The 11628-nt window shown below is 59.5% G+C and overlaps 1 protein-coding gene across 1 annotated transcript; it reads left to right on the top strand.

Moving 5' to 3' along the window:
- The first annotated feature begins 3325 nt into the window (after positions 1 to 3325).
- Positions 3326 to 7445, top strand: SLC32A1 (solute carrier family 32 member 1). Its single transcript, XM_056121900.1, has 2 exons — positions 3326 to 4071; positions 6197 to 7445. The coding sequence occupies exons 1-2, from the start codon at positions 3676 to 3678 to the stop codon at positions 7382 to 7384; spliced, it is 1584 nt and encodes a 527-aa protein (XP_055977875.1). The 5' UTR covers positions 3326 to 3675; the 3' UTR covers positions 7385 to 7445.
- Positions 7446 to 11628: the final 4183 nt, after the last annotated feature.

Genomic DNA, 11628 nt, shown 5'->3' with positions numbered 1-11628 from the left:
GTGCATTACTCTCTCAATCTGCACGGATCTGTCCATGAACTTGAATCTGTGCACTGGTCCTCAGTTCTTTGTGTATCTGTCAGTTGGCTTGTCATTCTGTGTGTACGCCTCTGTGTGTGCATGCTGCGTTTCAACTCAGGGTCAACCTGCTGCAAATTCCCCTTGAGAACATGTCCCTAGAAGAAGTACTATTAGAATTTGGTGGCGGATAGTTCGAGAGAGCAGGGCCCATCTTCTTACCTGACACCCAGGTCATATAATTTGTCGGGACCCCTGCCCTCTCCCCTCCACCTAATTTCCATCTCTCCATCTCAGTCAGCTCAGGGATAAGAAGGGCCAAGGACAGAGAGGTGAGATTAGGATAGAAGCAAGCGTGTATGTTTCCCTCATCTGACACCCAGACCTCCTCCCAGGCTTCTTGTGTACTCGTTTCCCTCCCACCCCCCGCACCCCCGCCAACAATGAGTAATGATAGAAGCTATAGCAATAATGACACTAATGAAACCATTGCTCTCCTATATTGGGGACTTAGCCTATGCTGAATATCCTATGCATGAGATCCTACCGAATCCCCTCATGAACTCTGCGTGGATAGGATTATTGTCACATTCTGTTGACAAGGTGATGGAAGTGGAGATGTTAAGTGAGCAGTCTGATGTCACATGGCTCAGACATAGTGAGGGATGATTTTCCAACAAGGTACAGGCTGCTTGGGGGTGGGATGGGGGGTTTGGGGCACCATAGGAAGCTGTTAGCTGTAGACCTTGCAGGGAAGCCAAGATTCTGGGCACCCCCACCCCCAAGCGCAGGCATCTAATTATAGTCTGGTTTTGAGTGGCATCTCTTTTGACTTAAGGCCACATACCAAACAACCACCAGGGAGAAAGGGTGGAAGGACAAGGGCAGGGATGGGGCCAGGGGGGCGAGGTGAGGAATCCTAGATTTCTGGCTTCTAACCCAGCTCCCTCTGGACTCTAGGTGACCTTGAGCAGGGCATATTTTGCTTCTCTGTGAAACCAAGATGAAAAGGAGGCTCTGTTGGGCGCATTGGGGGTGGGGTGCGTGTCACTCAGGGCTCTTGGGGCTCACTTCCAAGCCCAAGAGCTGGGGTGGAAAGCACAGGCATACAATGAGCACGCATGGGGCGTCACGGTGAGTCCCCAAACAGAAAAGAATCATGCGGAGTAGGCTGTGGGGGAGGGTCGCTGAGCGAAGGGGTGACCCCATTTCTCCTGAAAATGCTTCAGCGCCCTCCTCAGGACCCACAGCAGTGAACTGGGAAAGGAAAAGGCTTGAAGAGAGGGTAATCACTTTGGAACCCTATAAAATCCACAGGACTGAGCAGTGACCAATATTTGCAACCGATTCATGTATCAAAGGAGGGACCATGGCCATGTTCAGTCTGCCGTAAAATGGGCAGAGGGGTCATGAGGGCATTCAGGTCTCAGCCCAGATCACCTATGGGAGCCTAGAAATTCTGCCAGGAGCAGAGGAGAGGGGATGGGGAGAGAGAGATCTTTGTGCTCCAAATCCCCAGGGATGCCATCTTCCCTGCCAGGACCTATAGGTTGGGGGAAGGGGGAGGGTCTCCCGAGGGGAAGGTAAGTGTCTTCGGGAAAGAGGGAGATCTCTGTTGACAGGAAAGGTCTTTTTTCTTGTCTTTGTTCTGGGTCCCGTTATGGAAAGTGTTTGGGGGAGGGTTTTACTTTTGTCTTAGCAAGGGGCGAGAGGGTTCACTTCAGTTTAGGGGAACGTTTCTGCCAGACACATTCTGGATGGAGGGTGCCTGGGGAAGGATTAGAAGCATCTGTGTGAGAGTCCCCACCTGAAGTTTCCACAGCGGGAAATGCCAGCGTGGTGGGGGGTGGGCAGAGGGGGTGGGGTGGGGGTGGGGGGACAGGCTTGTCCTGGCAGTTCCATCTCCCTGACCAGAGCCCTCAGGCCGCCCTACTTGTGCGCTGAGCTGAGCTAATCTAGGAATACAGCAGTGGGATATTGGGATTCTCCCCGAGAGGAAGACTGGAAACTCCTTTCTTTCCATTTTCTGCTGCTTATCGCCCACCTCACGGTCCCCGCCACCTACTCTGAGAACAAGGGGTCCTCGAGGTTTACTGCTGGAAAGAGTCGGTGGCGCCCGACCGAGCGAGCAAGACACGGTGTCCACGGGACTCCCGCCAGCACCCCGATTCGAACGCAGCGAAACATGCAACCCAGCACACCAGCGCCGCGCGCACATAGAGGAGCTCAAGCACGCACCAAACGAATCGCTTACAGGATGAACGCGGTTCGTCGACCCCGCCTCGGAGCCAGGGCGCTCGGATCCAGCCCTTGGCGACGTCTGATACAGGATCGGGCTTTGTCTCGGGGGTCTCGCTCTCTCTCTCAGTCCTGCGCAGACACACGCCCCGCGTTCAGCAGAAACAGTTCGGGTGTTGGCGGCGTGCGCGGGCGATGGGGAGAGCCGGACCCGAGCGCTCCAGCTCCGGGACCGAGACCGCGTTTCCCCGGCGTCGGACAGCATCTCCCAGCGTCCAGAGGGCGTTCGCCCGCCGGCCTTCACAGAGAGGCCCTCAAAAAGTCCTGCCTTTTTCCAGACTCCCCGCAAACGAAAAGAAAGCAAAAAGCCAACCTTTCGCCTCCGTTCTGCACGTACGCGAAGAGCGAAGAGCGGATGAGGCGCGCGTCGCGCAGAGAAGCGCATCCTCCCTGGACGGGCGGAGACCGGCTTGGTGGCCGGGGGACCGCGCTGGGGCATCCCGAGAGCCGTCCGGGCCCGGCACTGCCGCCTTCGGGGAGGGTGCTGGCGTCCGGTTGAAGCGCGAGTGGCGACTGCCGGGGACAACGGCTCGATGCTCAGACGACACCTGCGTCGCCGCCCGAGACAGGTAACCGTTCTGCCGCCTTCGTGGACGCCGGTCTCAGACCTTGGCCGGAGGAGCTGCGAGCGGAAAGGCAGCCCCGACTCTGGAGCGGGGACGATGGGACGCGGGACGGCGAGAATCCACACGCCCGGGGCCCCTCCCTCCCTGCCGCGGGGAGGTGGGAAGGGCCAGGAGCCGAGCTTAGCACCTCCCCAAGAAATGCAGCACTCCAGCGCCCACCCCGCCTCCCCCCGGACCCCCCTCCTCCGCGCGCCCGCCCGCCGCCGCCTTCCCACGGGCGCCCTTCCCCGGCCCCCTTATCCCCACGCTCCCGAGACCCCCTGGCCGCCCCTTCTCTCCTCCTCGCCCCCTCCTCGCGGCTCTCGCCCCCGGCGTTTCCCTCGCTCCCCCCACCAACCCCTGCACCCCGCACCCCGCCCCGCCGCGCGCCCGTCGGATTGCGAGGGGCGGGCGCGCACTGGGCTGCGCAAGGGTGGGGGCGCCGCGCCAGCCCCGCGTAGCGGCTCTGACGCCGCCGCCGCCGCCGCCCTCCGCAGCCCGCGCCCCGCGGCAGCTCCGCAGTGCACTCGCCGCCGCCGCCGCCGCTCCGCCAGCCCCGCCGCCCGCCGGCTCGGGGCCCCCCGGAGAGCCCCCCACCAGGCCGGCCGGAGGGTCATGAGACAGAGCGCCCCGGGGCGCCGCGGGCAGAGCGAGCGAAGACAGCGGCCTCGCCGCCCCCCGGCCCCCGCCGCCCCGCCGCGCGGCCCCCGCGCCCAGAGCCCCGCGTGTCCTTCCCGCGGGCCCCGCCGCCGCCATGGCCACCCTGCTCCGCAGCAAGCTGTCCAATGTGGCCACGTCGGTGTCCCACAAGTCCCAGGCCAAGGTGAGCGGCATGTTCGCTAGGATGGGCTTCCAGGCGGCCACCGATGAGGAGGCGGTGGGCTTCGCGCACTGCGACGACCTCGACTTTGAGCACCGGCAGGGCCTGCAGATGGACATCCTGAAGGCCGAGGGCGAGCTCGGCGGCGCCGACGAGGGCGGCGAAGCGCCCGTCGAAGGAGACATCCACTACCAGCGCGGGGGCGGCGCGCCCCTGCCGCCCTCGGGCTCCAAGGACCAGGCGCTAGGGGCCGGGGGCGAGTTCGGGGGCCAGGACAAGCCCAAGATCACGGCGTGGGAGGCCGGCTGGAACGTGACCAACGCGATCCAGGTGAGCGAGCGCGGGATTCCCAGGCGGCCTCTCGCATCCCACTCGCATCTCCTGTAGCTCTGCGCCCAAGGCTCCCCCCACCCCACCCCCGACGGAGTCCGCAGCCCCTTCCCGGGTCTCCCCTTCCCTCCATCCCTCGCAGCCCTGACCCAGGATCCCAACCCCACCTCCCCCACCGGGCGTCAGTGCGGCACGCTTCCTCGCCGGGGTCCGCAGTCTATCCCGGCTCCTGTGGGGGCTGAGGTTGGGTCGGAGACGCAGCCCCCAGGCCTGGCCAAAGAGAGGAAGGGTGAAGAAAGAAATGCAGCTTTGGAGGGAACCGGGTTGCTGGAATACGGGGAGGGAGTCGCTAAGAGCATTTTCTGGAAGAGGAAACCTCTGAGCTACGAGGCCCCTGACGCATGCACGCAGACCCGCAGTCCCCCTCCCCGCACAAACACGGCACAGGTGCAGGCAACACGCCACTATATATAGACCCCAGGGATCATCCCAGGCACCTCCCTACACCCCTCGCCCTGCACCCACACAGCGCCACATACCTGTACACCCAAGCACCAGAGAGCCCGCGGAACACAGATCACGCAGCACTGAGCAGACCAGAGCCCGCCCTCACCCTGGGGTGTTGGGGACCTGGGGGCAGCACCCACAGGCACACACCTGTGCCCACACTAGCACATGTGATCGGTGGCTGCTCCAGGATGCCTGAGCACTGACTTGTCCCTCTTAGCACTCCCCATCCTGTCTCCTGTGCAGTGTGTCCCGCCTCTAGAGGTTTCCATCCGCCTTTGGTCTCCAGGCCCTGACACCTCTCCACCCTTCCTCTCAACACCCCTTCCCCCACCAGGCGGCGCCAGTTCCGTTGGGAGCGGGTTTGGACTCAGCACAACGACCCTTGGGGCAGGTGGAGGCCCACGGGCTGCAGCTCTTTAGTTAGAGGTGGTCTCCACCCTAGACACCCCCGCCTTGCCCCGGACCCTTCAGGCTGCCCCCCCTTCCACCGTACTCGTAATGCATGGGGTCCATTGAGGCACAGAACGAGGGTTCCAGGGAGCAGAAGGCGAGGGACTTCCTCCCGCTCCTGGGAGAACCCCCCTGACTCCTCAGGGGGTGAGCACTGAGCAGCCTGACACGAGCGCCCCCCCTCACTCCAGCTCCGAAACTGCTCCCCTGAGGAGCCGGGGAGTGGGGGACCACGCCAGCCCACACTGCCCCACCCAGGCCTTCTCCAGGGATGCCTTTGAGGGCTGCATTCCACAGGCCTGGAGCGCAGATGGACAGGCGGGCGAGCAGGAGACCCTCGGGGCCCAGGATGCCCAGATTTCGTTCTCTTTCTTTTCTCCGGTGGCTGCCAACCCCTCCGGAGGCAGCTCTGCACGTCACGAGGCTCTGCAGCTTCAGACTAGGGTTATCTTGTAATGGGGTGTAGCCCTCTTCTGGCTTGCTGACCCCTCTCCTACTGGGGTGGGGGATGGGACGGGAGTGGGGAGTGCGTGACGGGGTTCTCTGACCTAACTCCACCCTAGTTCCAAACCTGCCTCTCTCCTCCCTGCGTCTCTGGCCTCAACCCCTAAAAGTGCACCCCGCTTTTGGTCCGTTCTTGCCTCACTGACCCCCCCACTCAGCCCCTCTCACTCCCTACCCCATCACCTGACCCTCCTCAACCTCCTGAACCGTTCCAGCTCTCACGTGGTCCTTAGTCACTTGCGTTCCTTCCTTAGCTTCCCTGCTCTCTCTTCCAGCCCCACCTTAAATCCCGCGCCCCCTCTTCCTAGCATCGGAAAGCCCTAGCATCGGAAAGCATGTACCCTTCTGGGCTTCATGCCGTAACCCCACCTCCCAGCTCATCCACTCAAATGCCAATTAAAAAGTAAAAAAAATTAAAAAAATAGTAAAAAAAAAAATTCCGCCGACCATTCCTCCTCCTCCTTTGACACCTCATTCTCCATCTCTGACTCAACTCCCAAGTTCTCTATGCGGCTGCCCTTCCCCGCCGCTTAGGCCGCCTTCTCGCTCTCCTTAGCGCCCCCTTCAGGTTCTAGCTAGAATCCCTGCGCCCCCGGCCCCCTCTTCCCGCGGCCTCCCCAACTGAGCGCGCCCGGGTCTGCTTGCCTCTCCCGCTCTGCAGGGGATGTTCGTGCTGGGTCTGCCCTACGCCATCCTGCACGGCGGCTACCTGGGGCTGTTCCTGATCATCTTCGCCGCCGTGGTGTGCTGCTACACGGGCAAGATCCTCATCGCGTGCCTGTACGAGGAGAACGAGGACGGCGAGGTGGTGCGCGTGCGGGACTCCTACGTGGCCATCGCCAACGCCTGCTGCGCCCCGCGCTTCCCCACTCTGGGCGGCCGCGTGGTGAACGTGGCGCAGATCATCGAGCTGGTGATGACCTGCATCCTGTACGTGGTGGTGAGCGGCAACCTCATGTACAACAGCTTCCCGGGGCTGCCGGTGTCGCAGAAGTCCTGGTCCATCATCGCCACGGCCGTGCTGCTGCCCTGCGCCTTCCTGAAGAACCTCAAGGCCGTGTCCAAGTTCAGCCTGCTGTGCACTTTGGCCCACTTCGTCATCAACATCCTGGTCATCGCCTACTGCCTCTCGCGGGCGCGCGACTGGGCCTGGGAGAAGGTCAAGTTCTACATCGACGTCAAGAAGTTCCCCATCTCCATCGGCATCATCGTGTTCAGCTACACGTCGCAGATCTTCCTGCCCTCGCTGGAGGGCAACATGCAGCAGCCCAGCGAGTTCCACTGCATGATGAACTGGACGCACATCGCCGCCTGCGTGCTCAAAGGCCTCTTCGCCCTCGTCGCCTACCTCACCTGGGCCGATGAGACCAAGGAGGTCATCACCGACAACCTGCCGGGCTCCATCCGCGCCGTGGTCAACATCTTCCTGGTGGCCAAGGCGCTGCTGTCCTACCCGCTGCCCTTCTTCGCGGCCGTCGAGGTGCTGGAGAAGTCGCTCTTCCAGGAGGGCGCCCGCGCCTTCTTCCCCGCCTGCTACGGCGGCGACGGGCGCCTCAAATCCTGGGGCTTGACGCTGCGCTGCGCGCTGGTGGTCTTCACGCTGCTCATGGCCATCTACGTGCCGCACTTTGCGCTGCTCATGGGCCTCACGGGCAGCCTGACGGGCGCCGGCCTCTGCTTCCTGCTGCCCAGCCTCTTCCACCTGCGCCTGCTCTGGCGCAAGCTCTTGTGGCACCAGGTCTTCTTCGACGTGGCCATCTTCGTCATCGGCGGCATCTGCAGCGTGTCCGGCTTCATACACTCGCTCGAGGGCCTCATCGAGGCCTACCGAACCAACGCGGAGGACTAGGGCGCGCGCGCGCGGCGGCTGGCCGCGCCCCCGGGCACCCCCGACTCCACCTCCCCTCGGGCTCCCCAACCCGCCCCCACCAGCCCCGTGCGCCCCGCCGCCCACCACGCCGCCGCCGCGCTTGGGAAGCCAAGCTTTCAACACCTCGGGTTCCCCCGCTCCTGGTTCTTGGGCATGGGGAGGGTGGGAGGGCTTCGGGATCTCCAATCCATCGCGTCTGCGTTTCTGTTGTCCTTTCTTTTACGCAACACCCAGGTTTCCGCGGGAGGCGGGGGCGCACCGGCGGTCCCGGTATTCTGTCCTTCCAGGAGGGGGCCCGACACTTTGGTCCCCAGTCACCGAGGGGGAGGGGGGTGGGGAGGGAAGGGAGAGGGGGGCGCAGTCGCAGGCGCAGAAACTTGACCTTGGGGGAGGGGGGACATCTCATAGCCATCCAGTGCTCGGCGGAACCCGCAGCGTCCAGCCCTTTCCAGCAAGAGCGCTTCCCATTACTCCCCAGACCCGTCCACCCTGCCGCGGAAAGGTAGGCCGGGGCGTCGTTCCCCGCGGGCGGGCGATCGCCTGAGGGGGACCGCGGGTAGGCGAGAAGCCGAGGCAGGGGTTAGGGGCCGGTTTGCCTGCCGGATTTCAGGAATCCAAACTCATCTTGTGCAATTTATCAGGTTGTGGAACTGTGCTCCTGTGCGTGTGGTGTGCTCGTGGTGAATAAGATGAAATGTATATCAGAAAAAAAAAATCTATCTCTAATTTAGAGTGCGGTGCATAATTATATCCGCAAATAAAGACGAAACAAAGGTGCCCGCCGCTTCTGGTCAGTTTTGCATTTTTTTTTTTAGTTTTGCATTTTCATATCTGCGGCAATCGGTGCTGGGGATGGGGCGCGGAATAGGAAGTAGAGGGCTGGAATGATAGCACAGCAGGTAGGGCGTTTGCCTTGCACGCGGGTTGATTCCTAGCATCCCATATGGTCCCCTGAGCACCGCCAGGAGTAATTCCTGAGTGCAGAGCCAGGAGTAACCTCTGTGCATCGCCAGGTGTGACCCAAAAAGAAAAAAAAAGTAGGGAATAAAACTGGAGGGGTGAGAGGATCTTCCTCCAAGATAGGCACCCCAGCCCCAGCTTCTGAGAGGTGGGGGCTCCCTCCTGAGAAGGCTGTCCGGGTTTGAGAGATTTGAGAGATGGGAAAGGAGCGTGCGCTGTGCAGAGAGTTCAGCGTGGCTTCTGTTCTCTGACCTGCAGTGAAGGTTTGCTCTGAACCTGTCCTTCCAAGGGTTGGATCCATTAGAGAATTGGACAGCTTTTCTTAATGAGAGGGAGAGAGAGAGAGAGAAAGAGAGAGAGAGGAATAGTGAGAGAAAAATCTTTTATGCATAAAATTGCACAAATTATTTAGAACAGCGAGAGTTCAGACTGTGCCGGGTACCAGGAGAAGCAAACTCAGCCCAGCCCTCTTAGAGCTGAAGGTCAAGTGGAAGAATGATGCACAAAACCCAGACAGGCAGGAGCTGGCTGGAAAGCTGGTAGGGGTTAAATATTTCCCCAGGGGAGCCCACTCCAGCCCAACCTGGTAGGCATCACTCCCGGTCCACCTGGATTTTCGGTCCACCTGGATTTTCTTTACAGCATCCTGTGGAGATGTGGTTCTAATCAATTCCCAAGCTCCTCGGGTTGGGTTCATGTCTCCCTCTTCCTCACGCAGCTTATTTGCTTGTGTCACCGGAGAGTCCAGTCCTTTCTTGAGCACCTGCACTCGGGTGCAGTGCCCTGTAGCCTCTGATGACAGATGACTGGAAAGGACCCTGGGCCCGTCTCACTTTGCAGGCATGAGCCAGAAGGGCTGCAGGAGGGAGCCTCTCACTGGACAGATGCCGCCAGGAGTGTCTTGGTCCCCTGCACCAAGGCAGAGTTCCGCAGGAGTAACCAGCAGGGTGAAGAGCCCTGGGAAGGCCTAGGGACTGTCCACTCTCTGCCCAGGGTCCCTGTGTGAGGTATGAAGGGATGATACCTCATGGGGGGGGGGGGTTCTGGGGAAGGCTGTGTCTGGTACCTGCGTCCATCCATGTGACAGAGGTGACCAGGGCCAGCCACCCTAGGCCTATTTCCACGGGTCACAAGTGGGAGCAGAGGACATATCCCCTCCGTGGTTCGGTGCACCTAAGGGGCCGTTTGAACAGGCCACCATCATCCACCTTATTACCCTCCACTCTCTTTGTTGCTCTTGTCCCGCGTTTGGGATTCCAGCACGAGTGAGGATGCCTGCCTGTGCATCCCCCGAACCCCACCCTCACCTTGCCCACCCTGGGGTTCCTCTGAGTAGGAGAGCAGCCTGTAGCCTTCAGAAAAAGCCGGGTTTGTGCAGGGGAGGGATGGTGGGTGTGCCGGTCCTTGGGGTGAAGGACACGTTAGGCAGCTGTGGGTCGGGGCCACCCCGTCCGCTCCACGGTGCCCTGGCTCTGGGCTTTGAGTTCAGCTCACAAGGCTGGGGGCGGTGTCCGGAGGGGCTGCGGGCCCCATTCCTGCGTACAGCCATCCCCAGGCGCTCACCAAGCCCTGTGTCCGATTACCCGGGCTCGTGCCCAGGGCCCCAGCAGGGAACCACCAGCAAGCACGCCCAGGGAACCCAGGGCTCCTCTGCCCGACCCTAGACGGCCCTGCCGCGCCCCCCAGCGGTGAGAGTGCACGCTGCAGGTCTTTCCAGAAGGCGCCTTGCCTTTAAAATGTCGGTAAGTTCCTTTTGTGATTTTTGTGGGTTTTTTTTTGGCGGGGGGTGAGTGGGAGGGGGGTTGGAGGGTGCACACCCGGCGGCGCTCAGCGGCTATTCCTGGCTCTGTGCTCAGGGATCACTCATGAGGGGCCTCAGGAGATCATATGGGGTGCCCGGGTTCGAACCCGGCTAGGCTGCATGCAAAACCAAATGCCTTACCCGCTGAGTAAGCTGTGTTGTTGGCACACTCCAGATTCCTAAATGCTTCTTCCCTTCCTGACATTGCGCTCCTCCCCACAGCTGGTACGCGCTTATCACCAGTGTTTTTTATTCTGACCCTCCTACTTCAAAAGTGGGCTTTTGATAGTCCCCCTCCAACATAGAGGAGTGCTATATTATGAAGCAGGGATATGCAAATGAACTGATAATGTGAGCCCGACCTATAGACTGATACCTAAGTGTACAAGCAGTGGGGAAGCTTAGGATTTAAAGTGGTAGGCATTTACAGGATCAACAATTTGCAACTATAGCCATGGATCACCAGACACTTTACAATATCTAAAGAAGCTTGATCTAATATGCCATTCATTTAAATGCAGAACTAAGCTTAGAAAAGAAAGAAAGAAAGAAAGAAAGAAAGAAAGAAGAATGAAAACGAAATACTTAAAAGCAATCAAGAAATGATAAGATTTTTAAAGAGAGAGAAAATAACATCCAGAGAGAGACTCATAGAAACACTTGCTGAGAAGCCTTATTGTCCTTGGGAATCGGAAGGTTAATCTTCATTCATACTTATCCTGGACCAGAGTCTCATCAGACCTTCTAGAACCTTTCTCACTGGGAGGGAGTTTAACAGAAATTCCTCCACAGTGCAGGGGTGACAAATGGTGAGAGGACTTATCAGTCTTTTTTGTTTTTTTTTTTTTGTTTTGTTTTTGGGTCACACCCAGTGATGCTCAGGTGTTACTCCTGGCTCTGCACTCAGGAATCACCCCTGGCGGTGCTCAGGGGACCATATGGGATGCTGGGGATCAAACCCGGGTCAGCCAGCCGCGTGCAAGGCAGACACCCTCTCCGATGTGCCATCGCTCCCAGGGACTTATCAGTCTTTACCTCATTCCAGGTGAGAAAAACAAAGCTCCCAAGAGAATTAGTAAGCACCAGCCTTTTCTTCACATGGGTCTGAAATTCAAATTTAACTGCCTGCCTACAGTCTGGAAATACCAGACTGTAAATAATACGAGTAAATAATATAACACATAAATTCTGGGCTGCTGATAGCTCTGGGACATCTAGAAGAGGTTCATATACTAGATCTTTGGTGGTACATGACCTAGACCCAAGTTAAATGGGGTGTTCATTGAGAGTCATTGAAATAAGCTAACCAAAAAACCCAGATGGTTAAAATACACAATAAAAAATTAGGGCCAGGAAACAGCTCAAAGGACCGGAGAATATGCTTTGCATGCTGGGGCCCTGGGTTGACCCTTCCCCCCCATCACTGCCTGATCCCCGAATCCCGAGCACAGACTCTGCATAC

Source organism: Sorex fumeus, unplaced genomic scaffold (genome assembly GCF_029834395.1).
Source record: "Sorex fumeus unplaced genomic scaffold, SorFum_2.1 ptg000044l, whole genome shotgun sequence".
NCBI classification, from domain to species: domain Eukaryota; kingdom Metazoa; phylum Chordata; class Mammalia; order Eulipotyphla; family Soricidae; genus Sorex; species Sorex fumeus.
The sequence above is the reverse complement of the archived record's forward strand: the minus strand, read 5'-3'. Positions and strand labels throughout refer to the sequence as shown.

What these genes read in the sequence shown, in the direction of transcription:
- SLC32A1 (XM_056121900.1), top strand. Translation starts at nt 3,676, where the DNA reads ATGGCCACCCTGCTCCGCAGCAAGCTGTCCAATGTGGCCACGTCGGTG. An exon ending in ACGTGACCAACGCGATCCAG is followed by an intron (nt 4,072 to 6,196) that starts GTGAGCGAGCGC and finishes CCCGCTCTGCAG; the next exon opens with GGGATGTTCGTGCTGGGTCT.